This window comes from Coptis chinensis, chromosome 3 (assembly GCF_015680905.1).
Source record: "Coptis chinensis isolate HL-2020 chromosome 3, ASM1568090v1, whole genome shotgun sequence".
Lineage (NCBI taxonomy): Eukaryota > Viridiplantae > Streptophyta > Magnoliopsida > Ranunculales > Ranunculaceae > Coptis > Coptis chinensis.
In genome coordinates, this window is record NC_141458.1 from 20113050 (window position 1) to 20128916 (window position 15867).

Genomic DNA, 15867 nt, shown 5'->3' on the forward strand with positions numbered 1-15867 from the left:
CTTCGAGCTTATCCCGACCTATTGACAGCCCTAATTGCATGCATTAGGAATGACATGATTGTCCAACTGGATGACAAAGTGCTTACAGTGGTCATTATGGAAAACCATATGTTATTCTTGAAGCTGTTGCAACCGAAGACCTGTGGATATGACATTCTTTCTTTGGGATGTCAGGGTCACACAATGACATTAACATGTTGGACAACTCACTGATTTTGAGCACATGATCAATGGTACTTCCCCACATATTTATTTTGATGTAAATCATCATAGCTACAATATGGGTTATTATTTAGCTGATGGTATCTATTCTGACTATGCGACATTTATATAAACAATTTCAAAACCTAATGCTTTAAAGATGAAGTGCTTCGCAACGATGCAGGAAACTGCAAGGAAAAATATTGAAAGAGCTTTTGGGGTTTTGCAGTCTAAATTTGGGATTTTGGCAAAAGCTTACAAATTATGGCATGTGGAGACAATGTGTACTGTTATCAGAACATATATCATATTGCACAATATAATAATTGGAGCTAAGAATAAAAATTATGAAATTAGGAGGTACATTCTTTATCCGGAAGGGCAACCACAGATCCCACCTACTCGGGAACAGTACATTGAGGGGACTCTACGAGTTCAATCAAAGATTATGTATGATAGACTTAAAAACGACATTGTCGAGCATCTATGGACCATTAAGCAGGGTGACCGACATTGAGTCAATTGTTGTAATTTAATTTAATTTAATTTCGTAGATGCATATTTCTTCTTAATCATCAATAAACGATGTTAATCAATTTCTCTTGTATATATATAGAAAATAACATATATTTATAGAAAATAAAAGTTCATTCATATTAAAAAAAACATATTATGTTACATATTCATAGAAAATAAATTGATTAACCACTCTTAACCTTTTCCATTACAACACCCAACCACTCACATTTTTCACACAATATACACTTCAATAGATCAAGGCCTTTTCCTTCAAGGTTCGCGAATTTTTTCAGCTCTCTGACACCATCACAACCATTTGGGCATGGTATCTGTGCATAGGGGCAATACCTATACCAATGATCTTTCTCGCCACAACACGTGCATATAAACAAACTGTCTATATATATATTTCATACCAGGGCATAGATCATACATGTATTTCAAAAATTTTACTTCTTCACCATCTTCGTTACATCTTCTATATATGAGCATATAGCCTTGGCAATGTGGTGTTTTAGGACACCTTACATTCAGATACTTGCATGATAATGCAAGGTGTTTCCTTGAGGTGCAAATTTGGCACCTCTCTTGATCGAGTGTATCAAAATAATATGATTGTTGAGTTAATTCGCCAACGTCGGTATGTTGACTAGTTTTTTGCAATGATGAAGAAGAAGCCATAGTAAAATGAAATGGTTGTGGAGATAGTTTTGGAGTGTGGGGTGAGAATGAAGCAGTGAACTGAAATTTGCGACTTTTTACTCGATAGCACGCGACAGTGGAAATGATGCGCGATAGTACTAATGGAGTGCCAGTACGGTACTGGCGCGCAACATTACCAATGGCGCGCGGGGTAGACCCTACATACAAATTTGTGACTGATATTTTCCTCCACCTAGAGTTAGTCAAAATTTGAGAATACTTTTCTCCAATTTTGGCCTCAAACATGCAGGTGATACTACCACCACCTAGAAATGCTCTAAAACATTGATAATAACACCAAATGTTATGACCTAATTCTCTAACCTAATTCTTCCTCTCCTTTTTTCCTCTCCTCTCTATTAGGTTTTCTCTTCTCTCTTATGCTCGGTCCTCCGCTCTCTACGCTTAACCCTTGATCTTGCTTTCATCCATCTACTGTGCTACTCCCACGTGTCTTCTACTACGTGGCACATACGCATCCCAATAGATGTTGGGGGTTGAACTAGTTCCCAATTTAGGTCTTTTTTCACATTTGGCTAAACCCAAAGATGGTGAGCTAGTAGGATCCGTCGGCCAAATTGCGGCTGGTCTTCGAGTTCCGCTTACCAACTTGGATTGTGAAGTTTTTAATTATTACCACATAGCTTTGTGTCAAACAACTGGAAACTTCTGGAGGGTCTTGTATGGGTCCAATTACTATAATAGCACACATCGCGACCAAATTGACGATCATGATCTTTCCACCAATTTCTACCTTAAAAGGACTACCAAGGCCATTGTACTCGTAATGACAAGAACCCTTCATATTGAATCTCCCTTATTTAGACAAAAATTGGGAATTCTTTCCCGTTTACTTGACTGGGAATTGGGAGTATGCCTAATCTCATCCCATTGAGCCATTGCGGTATCTTGAATTCTGCTTCGATGGTAAGTATATGTCCTATTCACGATCCCTACGCTTCGGAGTCCTTATATGTCAGTTTTGCATACAATAGTATTAGTATACTGATAAGAGCCCAAAATTGTAGTTTTAACCCTGTAACAGACATACTTTTAGACCAATTATGTGAGTAATAATTAAGAGTTAACACTGATTACGTGTTTTTATGCATTTCAGGCTTCAAAGTCCATTATGTGTAGAAATGTGCCACTTTAGTGAGATAAAGGAGCAAAGGTCGGTTACTAAGGAGTTCCGTGATTAAAGGCCAGATTCAAGAAGACAAAGCCTTTCTAAAGCCCGGTCAAAAGCTGAAAAGTCGACGCTGGGCGTAAACAAAGACACAAAGTCAGCAGAACTTCCGAAGGCCATATCTTTGGACCCAGACCTCGGAATGGGGCCTACCTTATATCAAAACGACCGGATCGGAAAGAGCTTTCCAATGGTCTAAGCCTTGATCCAATCAGAGGAGCAGAAGTGGATGAAAAGTCTGTTGAAGCCAACTGCAGCTGAAGAGGCCTTTTTGGACTGAAAGAATTGGGTTTTGGGTCTGATTCTCTGGCCCAAAACATGGCTCCAAGCCCATGCACGATTTTTGGATCTGAAAGTATAAAAACCAAAGCTTAACTCCTTGTTAATGGTAGATTTTTAGGTTAGAAAATAAAGGAGCTTAGAATAGAAAGTAGCCATTAGAATAGCTTCTAGATCTAGATTTAATTGTTTTAATTAAGTTTAATTTCAAATCCAATTCTTGTTTTAGATTAAACTCTTAGAATCATTACTCTTAATTAGTTTGATTAATAAAATAGCTAGTTGTTAATTTCGATTCTTGTCATTTATATTTGTGCTAGATCTGATTCATTTAGTACTTGTTATTTAATTCTTAGTTATTAATTAGATTTTAATTATTGTTTAATTTAGATTAGTAAATTTCAATTCTTTATATCATGTTTAGTTTAAATTTAATCGGAAATGATTGCGTAATGATTCTCGGCTAAACTTCCATTAGAGGGGGTTGAGAAGCCTTGATGAAAGCTTGATTCCGACTATCGTAGAGTCGTCGTAATTTCCTTTCCACTCTAGAAACGATTAGTTTACCATGAGAATGGGTTTAATCGTTCACATGCTAGTTATGAATTGGTAGGAATGCCATGTGTAATTAGGGATTAGGAAGAACCAATTGTTCTGCAAGCGCTTCAATTCGATTACTGACGATTAATTATTCGTTAATAGGATTAAGTCGAGTTAAGGTGGAATCAACCCCCCTCTAACTCCTTATCATAGAATCAACGTAGCATTCCCTTAGTTGTTCTAATAGTTGACTAGTGCATCTTGTGGGTAGTTGCATCGTAGTCTAGTAGCCACTTCGTAAATCTCTCATTAAACTTAGAGAAGAATACTTATACTTAGAAAACACAACATGCGGAAGGACTAGGAGTGGAACGAATCACTCTACTCCACTATATCTCATAGGATTGAGAGTAGAATTCTTTGATAAAATATAGGCACTTAAAATATCGTTTAGTTTTACTTACGTTTAGAGTTTCATCGCTTTATTTCGTAGGTAAACTATTCAATTTTATGTTTTATCATATACTATTTGGTCAATCTACATATTATGTTCTAACATATACCTACTATCATATGGTCTGTTGTTTGGAGTGCTAACATATTATGTATCATATGCGCTGTATATATGCAATGTGTAGTGCACTAGTGCATGTCTCGATCCACTTTGATTCTTTAATCTGTTATTACTAGTTTACTACTAGCGTGTATTGTTAGGTGTTGTTTATTTGTATTGTGTGCTGGTTGCATCGAAGCAGCCAATACAACATCCACCATGCCTCATCAGTCTTAACTCTTAAGCTAACCTTCATAACTAGGGGTAGTGAACTTCACAAGAAATACTACAAATGTTTCTTGCAAACTTCCCATCTAGCCGCTAGTTCCCGTCAGCGGTATTTTATTTGTTTCTAAAACTCTGATTTGTATTTGATGAACAATAGGTATCTACCATGTCTGAAGATTGTTTTGTTTTCCACACTGGGCGCTCTTGAGTGTATTTAGAGCTAGACTTAAGACCATCTTTTAACTTTGCTATTTTATTTTGTTTGTCCCTCTTACCTTTTCTTCTCTGACTAGTGATAGATAATTGAGTGTTAGAAATGATCCATGACCATAGAAAGGTTCCATGACCATATAATTTATATAGTTATTACTGATTGTATTCTCACTGATCATAGTCAACTCGATGCAAACTCTACAGTCTGCTATTCTCACCTGAATCTTTCAGTTCCGTATTTTTAGTTCCATTTGTTATCTAATACTTATTCTTTTTCAGGTTTAGATTGGTTCACTGACTCGATCGACTTACCCTGGGGTCATTTCTCCGCTCTTGCAAAGCATCTGCGATTTGGGGAAAGATCAATATAATATCCCATTCTTGGTTTGGATTTCGATACCATTTATCCTGTACTGTCCAATCCCTCTTTTTACAACATAAACAATCACGTCCACCCCCTCTATCGAACCCCGTTGCCCCCTAAGTCCTCCAAGATTTCCATAAAGAAGGCCCAAAAGAAAATAGGTCCCCCAGTTCCCCATTTGAAAGTTAAACCATCTCATTCTTCCCACACACACTCTTCTGCTCCTACTCGCGATAGCTCGCTAACAACCAAATTCCCTTTAATTAGTGACTGGGAAGGATCCTCCAGCCCTCAAATGAAGTTTCCCACAGCTCCAAAATTGTTTCCCGACCGCGATTCCTTTGATGATGATGCGCCTGATACTCGTGTCTTAGGTGGCCCCTAAAAAAAACTTAGGTCCGCAGACCCCCATGCCCCCAGTTTCACTGTGTCCACGGTTCCCACTGCCCCTCCTGATAAGAGCCCAAAACTGTAGTTTTAACCCCTTAATAATACTACTTTTAGACCAATTATGCGAGTAATAAATAAGAGTTAATGCTAATTACGTGCTTTTATGTATTTCAGGTATGGAACTCAATTATGTGCAGAAATGTGCCACTTTGGCGATATAAAGGAGCAAAGGGTTGGTTACTAAGAAGTTATGTGATAAAGGCCAAGATTCAAGGAGACAAAGCCTTTATGAACCCCGGTCAAAAGCTGAAAAGTTAACACGGGCAGAAACAGTGCACAAGTCAACAGAACTTTCAAAGACCATATCTTTGGACTCAGGCCTCGGATTTGAGCCTACCTTACATCAAAACGACCGGCTCAGAAAGAACTTTCCAATGGTTCAAGCCTTAACCCAATCAGAGGAGAAGAAGTGGACAAAAAGTCTATTGAAATCAAAGCCAGCTGAAACGGGCTCTGTGGACTGAAGAAATTGGGCTTTGGACTCGATTTTCCGGCCCAAAATATGAGACCTCAGCCCATGCACGAAATTGTGGATCTGGTCTCCTCCTTTACATAAAACAAGACTTAGCTCTTAAGAAAGATATAGTTAGATAGCTTAGAATAGAAAGTAGCCATTAAAATAGCTTGTAAATCTAGTTATTTGGAATTTCAATTAGTTAATTAATTAGTTTTATACATTGTTTTAGATTAGTTATTTGGGAATGATTGCTCTTCATTGATTAGATAAATAAAATAGTAGTTCTTGATCATTTCGATTTTGCCATTTAAATTTGTAGAGCTAAGTTCAATTCTTGTTGTCATTCCATTCTTAGTATTAATTAGATTTGAAGTATTGTTAGTTAAAATTAGTAAAGTTCAAATCTTTATATTATGTCTAGTTTTAATTCAATGGGAAATGATAGTTTGATGAATCAAGGCTAACCTCCATTAGAGGAGTTTGATGAAGCCTTGATGAAAACTTGATTGTGTAGTATAGAATCATTGTAAGAATCTATTCCACTCTAGAAGGTCGTTGATTCGCCATGAGAATGGGTGGACGACCTCACATACTAGTTATGAATTGGTAGAAATGCCATGTATAATTAGGGATTAGAATAACCAATTCTTACCGTGAGAACGTAAGAATTGGTTTACAACAAATCTATGCTAGTTTATTAAGTTGGATTCAAGGTGGAATCAAATTCCCCTAATTCTTTATCTAGATTCAACTCTTAACAATTTGTCATTTCGTTATTCGTAGCTTGTTATTTGAATTCACATTGTAGTATAAATTCCACCATTACTCTCATTAGACTTTGGATAGACTCGTCAATTGTAGAAAACTTGAATGCTAAAGGACTAGGAGTGGAACGAATCTTCTATTCCAACTTTACGTCAATAGATTCAAGAGTAGAAAACAAATATTTTGATAAGTCTAGTAACAAATTAGTTTATAATTTTACTTGCGTTTAGAGTTTCATAGCTTTATTTGTGAGTAAGACTATCTTTTTATGTTTATCACCTCCTAAGGCATCTGCTGACGAACGTGGGAAAGTGAAGGTGAGAGCTGAGAATGTCTCTCGACCCCCTTTTTCTGTGACGTTGATGGGACTCCCACTGACCTTTGCGGACTCAGCGCTACAAAACTCTTTTGTGGCTCTTTCCATGTTCCAAAGTGCTCACTTTCCCTTGGATCTTGACTACTTTCGAGAGGATACTTTACCTTCACACCGCGCTTCTTTTTGTCAAAGCTTAGAATGGGTACACTCTTTCCCTTACTTTACATTTTGTTTTGTAACAGGTTTTACATTTTATTGAATATCAAATAAGTGATCACCATTTTCCTTGCAGATGACTTACTCGATGCTCACAAGATATTTCGAGCTCAACGAAGCTTTTGCTTAAAATGAAAAGATGGTGGTGGAACTCCAGGGATCCGCGACCCGACCAGGTCTGCTATCCAAATATGATGATGTATGCGGGCAACTCAAAGATGCCCATCTTGAGATCGATACTTTAAAGTCCAATCTCGACGCTCTGGGAAAATCCCAAGCTGCGGACCTGAAGAAACGAGTGGCTGAAAAAGAAAAGGAACTCCACAACTGCTTTATCGGTGAAATTTCCAAACTTCAAACTCAGTATCAGCGTGAAGCCCTGAAATATGTGGAGCAGATTAAGAAAGACCGAAAGGCAGCTCGTGTGGGCAGAACCTCATCCATTCCCGAAATCGCTATGGGAGAAACTTCCTTGGCAACTATTCGCCATATTGTCCCCGAAGATCTACCACTTACCTCTTTAGTTGAGCCGGATTCTCCTATGGTCGACACTCAAGAGGAAGTTGCTGCGGATTCCCTTAACGTTACTGAAAAAACCATTGAGGAAGAATCAACTCCCAGGGCTATAGACGATACTCTAGCTGTGGAGTAATTTTACTACTATGGCATTTACACCACTTTTGGTTTAAGACTTGTTTATTTTTGTTTATTACGCATATCGGCCGTAGTGGGTTTCCTGGTATCCCAGGCACTATTGGTTTTATCTCGAGTCTTTAGTGACTTAGCTTAAAAGCTTGTTAAAAGTTGATAAATTAACAGTCCATGCTTATTCTCCTCTAAGATATACCCACTGTTTCTCCGGTTTCTCCGGTTTGTCCTTTCTACTTATTCTTATCAAATGACGCTGACTCTGACCACAGAGGCCATCCTAGGAAGTTTAAAACCTGACTTGTTCAAGTGAATAATGGAAACCCAACATTGAGCAATAGCAGGAACACAGGCAGAGGCAAATGCATGAAGTCAACTAAGTAGTGTAAGTACGACCCCAGAATAAGTATCAATATATTACCTGTACAGTTCATGTATTCTCAAATTGTAAATTGATGCTAAAGTAACATATAAAATCCATGTATTACCTGTCTTTGAAGAGCATTAGGCCATGAAATTATTTAGTACTTGTCTACAATATGTGAAGCAAGACATGACGAAACACATCAATACCGCAATACCTACAATTTGCGGGTAGGAGGGAATACATGGGGATGGATTTTGATTGGGTAATTGACGCTTTCAGAGATAGCTATAGCTCATGGTTCAAATCACATATCTTCTTTTCCCCTGCTTTGAATAAAATGTATTTTCTCTAGTTCCAACTCACTCTGTCACCTATCCGAAGGATAGGTCCGCGGTATCACCCATGCCCAATTTGCTCTATCAATTAGTCTATTATCCAACGGATAGATCCGTGATATCACCCATAGCCAGCTTGCTCTCTCAGCTAGTGTACTATCCACGAGATCGGTCCGCCGTATCACCCATACCACACTGCTTTGTATGAAGTCCTTCATTTTGAATCTAGATATAACCCATATCACCAGTATACAAATAGGGAATTCTTTCCCTTGTATATGTTGGGGAACTTGTAGTCTGTGGAAGCCAAACCCCGCGTCTCGATTATTTCATTTTTGCTCACTACTCACTTCGTTGTATTTGGCCTCAGGTTGATTCATTGATATGAAGAGTCATTCCCCAAGGTTGTCCCCGTTATTTGAGCATATCTGCGAACTCAGAGGCGGCTAATGTTCAGTTCCCGACTATGCCAAGTATGCCATAACCCAAACTAGTTTTGACATAATCAACAAATGCAATGTCTTATTGACAACCCGTAAAAACTCAACTAGATTACTCTAACTTTATTCTTACGGTCGTCAATTATTTATTTCTTACTCTCACATATATATTTATGCAATATATAGAGTACGGAATCATTCCACTCCTAAACTACCAAGACATAATAGAATCCAATTAATCAAACACAAGAAAACAATGGTGAAAGTAATATTTATAGAGGTGAATTTATACTATGAAACTAAATATATGAATTTAAATTATACTAATTTAACTAAGCAATTGAATATGACTTGAATAAAATATGGAGAAGAAATTAGGGGGATTTGATTCCACTTTGATTTATTTCTAATATGCTAGTGTAGATTATTGCAATCCTAACCAATTAAGATTAAGTATTTGATCTCTAATTATTTATGGCAATCTCTGCCAACTAATAATTAACATGTGAGAAAGTTCAACCCATTCTCATGGCGAATCAACTAACCTACTAGAGTGAAACTCTTAAACAAGCAATAATTCTAACTAACATATCAAGTCTTCATCAAGCTTCATCAAACCCCTCTAATGGAGGTTTAACTAGAAGTTATTAGACTATCATTAATAGAAGAATAAGAAGAAAACATAATGAAGAACAATAATTTGACTTTTATTAATCTAATGAAAGCTACAAACTAAACTAATTAACTAAAACTAAACTAAACTATAAAGGGAGAAAGAGAGAGAGAACCCTAAACTATATTAAACTAAAGTGGGAGTAGCCAAGTTTTGTTTTAGCCTTAACCCTCTTTATATAGGAGAGGGTTAGGTTACAATTTCGTGCATGGGCTTTGGAGCCATGTTTTGGGCCATGAAATCAAGCCCAAAACCTAATTACATATGTCCAAAAAGGGTTTCTCTATGCAACTTTACTTCAGCATCCTTTTTGTCCACTTTTACTTCTCTGATTGGGTTAAGGCTTGGACTATTAGAAATATCTTTTTGAGCCGGTCGTTTTGACATATAATAGGCTCAATTCTGAGGTTTGAGTCCAAAGATACGGCCTACGGAAGTTTTATTGACTTTTCTGTTCTATTTCTACCCGCGTTGACTTTGACTTTTCAGCTTTGACCGGGCTTTAAAAAGGCTTTTTCTCTTTGAATCTTGGTTTTTAAGCATAAAACTTCTTAGCAACCAACCTTTGCTCCTTTATCTCGCAAAAGTGATATATTTCTTCTCATATTCGACTCCAATACCTAAAATACACAAGCACGTAAACAGTACTAACTTTTATTTATTATAAACATAATTGGTCTAAATGTAATGATATTAAGGGGTTAAAACTACAGTTTTGGGCTCTTATCAAACCACCCCCAAACAACATTTTGTTTGTCCTCAAACAAATATGAGAAATTAAAATAAGTAACAAAAAATGGAGTTCTAACTAATCTCTTTTCGCTGAGTGCGATTGTATAGACCATATGCAACAAAGTCTTAAACCACTAAGAATTCCCTAGTGGACGAGTTATAGCCTCGTGAGAGTTTTCCAGCAAAGGTACTCACAAACTTTATCTATAATACAACGACTAAGAAATAAAATTACTGTTTCTTACTTTATTCTCATATATCTATACATCTCACTAGCAATGAATACAGAATAATCAAGTCGAAATCTAAGCTAATACATGCATAATAATCAAGCATCTAGGAATAAACATATTTATAATGAACTATGCTATGAAATGCAGTAACATATGGTCTTAATGAACTATTTATAATGAACTATATGAATAAACATATTTATAATGAACTATGCTATGAAATACACAAAAGTACGTAAATAGTACTAACTCTTATTTATTATAAACATAATTGGTCTAAATGTAATAATATTAAAAGGTTAAAACTACAGTTTTGGGCTCTTATCACTTATTAAGTAGGCAATGGTCTGAAATTGTTTCAACGAGTTACGTAAGATCACTATGACCATAGGAACATCATATGGAGCTATCCAGCACTCCAGCCCATATTTTCTTGACCAAATGACAATATTCGAATCATACTATCTTGGGATATTTTCTAATGTTAGAGTGCAGTGGATGGTACTGAGATTAAAACCCACCTTTGCCCCCTAGTACCGCGGCGATTCTGTGATACCCAATGGCAGCGTACTATTTCCATATAATTGCATTTATTCGTATCTTTTACCAAATATAATGCTATCAAGTTATTCATATCATATTACACGTATTATTCTTGCTGAATCAATTTATTTGAGAGGGACTACAACTGTTTGCCCCTTGGTTGTATTTATAAGTTACGAGTCATGTCTAGCGTGATATCTCCTCAGTTTATTATGTATAAATTGGCATACTATGCCTAGCCTTCAGTTTTGATTTGGACTGGCGTACTGATAAGAGCCCAAAACTGTAGTTTTAACCCTTTAACCATCATACTTTTAGACCAATTATGTGAGTAATAATTAAGAGTTAATACTGATTACGTGTTTTTATGCATTTCAGGCTTCAAACTCCATTATGTGCAGAAATATGCCATTTTAGCGAGATAAAGGAGCAAAGGTCAGTTGCTAAGGAGTTCTGTGAATAAAGACCAAGATTCAAGGAGACAAAGCCTTTGTAAAACCCGGTCAAAAGCTGAAAAGTCAACACAGGCAGAAATAGTGCACAAGTCAGCAGAACTTCCGGCGTCAGATTTTGGACTCGGACCACCTCGAATTGGGAGTATCTTATGTCAAAACGACCGGATCGGAAAGAGTTTTCCAATGGTTCAAGCCTTGGCCCAATCAGAGGAGTAAAAGTGGATGAAACATCTGTTGAAGCCAACTGCAGCTGAAGAGCCCATTTTGTACTAAAGAAATTGGGTTTTGGGCCCGATTTTCCGGTCCAAAACATGGCTCCAAGCCCATGCACAATTTTTGGATCTGAAAGTATAAAAACAAAAGCTTGACTCTTTGTTAAGGGTAGATAGTTAGGTTAGGAGGCTAATGTTAATGGAGTTTAGGGTTAGAAAAAGATTGATCTAGATTAGTTAATTACTTAGTTTTCATTCAATTAATTAGTTTCATTCTTTGTTTTAGATTAGTTATTTAAATCATTGAATATCATTCATTAGATAAATAAAATAGTTGTTATTCATTCAATCATATCTTGTTCTTATTGTTATATTAGATTTATAAAGTTAATTACTTATTCCATAATGACATGTTCTTATTATTGTTCTTGTGTTGGGAATGGTAGTATAGAAATTTCACATCAAATCATTACTCTCACCATTGTTCATTTTGGTTTGATTAGTTGAATTCAATTTAAGTCTAGACAGTTAAGAGTGGAACGAATCCTTACTCATTATATTGCATGATTATGTTTTGAGAGTAAGAAGAATTGATTTAAACGTAAGAACGGTAGGATTACGTATTAGTGTTGTTAACATTAATATTTTGGATTCTATTGTTTTTACAGTTATCAAATGGCACCGTTGCCATCTTAATCTCGTTCAAGATAAGAATTCAATTGCTTGAATTCAAGGGGCAATCCCCCATTCTCTACCCACCCACCCTTTTAATTTTTCATTCTTATTTCTTGAATTTTCGAACCGCTTCCTTTGTTTGAGGCATAGGGGGCTTGATTCACAGAGAAAAACACTGCGGTGAAGGTATTTCTAAATTTTCGAAAAATTCTGAAAATTTTCATACATAATATTTAATGTGTTTTTGATTTACTGAAATATATTCAGATTTTTCAAAGTTGGTTTACCTTGTGAAAAAATACGATCTTTACAGTGCTGCATTTCATTTTTCACACCGTATGTTCTTGAAAAACAGACGAGTAAGGTTACTTAGGGAGTTCTAAAAATTCTATAATTTTTACAGGAGTATCTATCATAAGTCAGGAGTTTGTAGTAAAAATTTGACGAGTTTTTAATTTGTTTTGACCTCCTAAATAGTAGAGTGTTTCCAGTGTGTTTCTGCAGTGTTGCAAACACTTAATATCTGGAACACCAGCCGATAAGGAGAGGTTGTAGAACTCCAATTGCTCTAAACTTTTTACAGGAACAAGTAGGATCTGTCAGGAGTCTCCAGTAAAAATTTGGAAATTTTTGGATTTGTTTTGATGGGTTAACCATTCGGTTGTTTGTATTGTGTCTGAAAACTGTTTTGCAAACTTTGCAGGACAGTAGAGGGACTTTCATAGCTCCGATTGATCTGAAATTTTACAGGCTACTTGATAGACGTCTTATAAAATTACTATAAAAATTTAAAATTTTTTGGAGTACGATAAAAGACCTAAAACTCGAAAACCCTGAAGCGCGACTTGCGCCCATACCGAGCGCGACCCGCGCTCAAAACACTGGACATTCGAGAACCCTGAGCGCGGCCCGCGCCCTAAGCAATCGCACCTGCGCTCAAAACACTGGAAGTTGAGTGCGACCCCCGCCCATACCGAGCATGACCCGCGCTCAAAACACTGGAACTCGAATTTGCACCGAAAGACTGCGCTACTTAAGTGAAGCGACCGCCACCAAACCGATTTTGTCGAATTTCCGCAGGTTTGATTCAAATTTTCAATTTTCAAGTTTTTCAGTGTTCTAACTTGTTATATACACTGAACACGCATGAGCAAGACGCTATTTATAAGCGAAGCAAGGACGCAATAAGATATTTCCTTCTTCCACACCTCGCATCTCCAGTTAGAGGTTTCTACTAGTATATCAGAATTGTTTAGAGTGTTGCATGTTTAGTTAAGTTCGACTTAGTCTTGCATGAGATTAAGGTCTGGTCGAAGAAAAACAACTAACGTAATTACACAGCAACGTCGACAAACACGTCTATCTAGTATACCACCCATTACACCTCTAGCTACTATTCCACACACACCACCGATATAATGGTCAAGAAAGAGAGACTCCTCTCTCGACTTCTACAAAGCCTCGAAGCGATAGCCCTAAATCTTGCATCGTTCTAGCGGACCCGTGGGGGGAATTCGAATCCCCAAATATTTTTAATTTGTTACCCGCTTTTCATGGTTTAGACCATGAAAACCTTATCATCAACATTACGTAGTAGGATTGAACAAGTCTTAACAACATTCCACCATCCCATGGTTGGTGCGGAACAAATTAAACCGGGGTATTCCCTTTCACCTTAGCCGATAAAGCGGCGTCTTGGTTAATCCCCAAACCCCAAACTCGTGGACTCATGGGCTCAACTTGTTCAATTGTTCATGGAACAGTTTTACCCACCATCAAGACAGATGAAATGCTTCACAAGATTCATTTCTTCACCGGAATCCTCATGAATCCTTTTCGAGGCCTCGAATCGCTTTTCATCGATCTTCTCATTGAATGCCCAAGATCATAATCTTGCGAAAGACACGCTTTGTTCGTGCTTTCTTCAAGGGGCTTTCACATTATCATAAGGAGGTTCTAGATATCATGACTGGGGTAGTTTTCTTAGTAAAGGAGCCTTTAGAGGCTTATAAATTCTTAGAAGATCAATCTAAGAAGAACAACAATTCGAGGTAACGGTTCCTCCCGGGCCTCTCCTTCTTCTCTTGAGGTTAAATATGATCCCCAGCTTTAAACTCTTATCGATGCCCTTACTAAAAGGTAGATGCCATCTCGCTCAACAACAACCCACTCCAATCATGAACATTAACTCTACTCGTTGTAATGTGCATTTGTAGTCTTGAGAGCATTCCGACTTCTATTGTCCTCTTGTCTATGAACAAACACCACCACAACCATCACACTTCAACCAGCTTAACTCAACATCAAGGACAAGGGAACTTAGGTGACCGTGAATAGAGGCTTAGTACCCATAACCCGAACTATCAACATCAAGACATGAACGCCAACAAGCTTTAATTCCAATACAACCATCTACGCACAAAGTAGTAGTAGTGACCTTGTTGGAGAAACAAAATCAAATTATGCAACAAAACTCCAACTTGATGAAAGATCAAGATGATCAAAACTCTAATATGATGAAACAAACGATGCAAATGATGCGTCTTTGTGCCAAAAGGTTATTAACATGTCTTTTAACCAAAATAATAACCAAACCGGCGTGTTTCCAAGTCAAGCAATTACTAATCCTAAGTCAACAAACACCGCTTTTGAAATAAAAGATTTATTGTAATGGTAATATAAACCAGGGGACCTACAGGTGTACACTACCCTTTCGTTCAGTATGCAGTAGTTGATAACCAAGTGACTATGCCTAAAGATTACCCACAAACTAAAAATGATGCCATACCAAATACTATAATAGAAACTCAAGACCCTACAACTGTAGAAGTACCAGTTAAACCACAACCAAAAGAGAAAACATTACAAGACCCAATAATAGAAAGTGAAGACCCTACACCTGTAGAGGTTCCAATATGGACACCTAGATGGAAAACGGATAGAGATAAAGCAAAGACTAATAATACTTTTATCCCTTCGCTAAAAAAAGTGATAAAACACCATATCCCCAAAGACTAGTTGTGTTTTTAAAAAGGATCTAGAATTTTGATGAGATTAGGGAAGTGTTTAAAAATTTGACTATAAACCTACCTTTTCTAGAAGCTATAAAAAAGTCTACCCGACACGCTAAGTTTCTAAAAGAGTTGTGCACCAAGAAGAGGAAAAACAACATACCCCACGAAGCATTCTTAACTCGAACAATATCCCTTTTATCCTAACATAACGGAATTGTTAAGTACAATGACCCCCCAATTCGCCCCATCAGTATAATGCACCTTTGGTGATACCTTCATAACAACTACTTTATTAAACCTCGGGGCTAAAGTGTTAACTTACTCCCTTTTTATTTATATAAACAACTAGGTCTAACAAAACTTCAACCAACCAAAATGATTTTGCAGTTAGCCGATCGTTCTATTAAGTATCCCAAGGGTGTAGTTGAAAATATTCTCGTTAAAGTTCGAGGATTTTACTATCCAAATTTACTTTGTTATTCTTGACGCGAAGTTGCTCATAATTCCATTCCCATCATCTTAGGGCGTCCTTTCTTGGCAACCACCAA

At 37.0% G+C, this 15867-nt stretch overlaps 1 protein-coding gene across 1 annotated transcript; it reads left to right on the plus strand.

The window, feature by feature from the left end:
- Nucleotides 1-379: 379 nt before the first annotated feature.
- LOC147508520 (uncharacterized) lies at nt 380-718 on the plus strand. The gene has a single exon (XM_086597199.1). It carries the CDS (start codon nt 380-382, stop codon nt 716-718), a length of 339 nt encoding a protein of 112 aa, XP_086453325.1.
- The last annotated feature ends 15149 nt before the right edge of the window (nt 719-15867 follow it).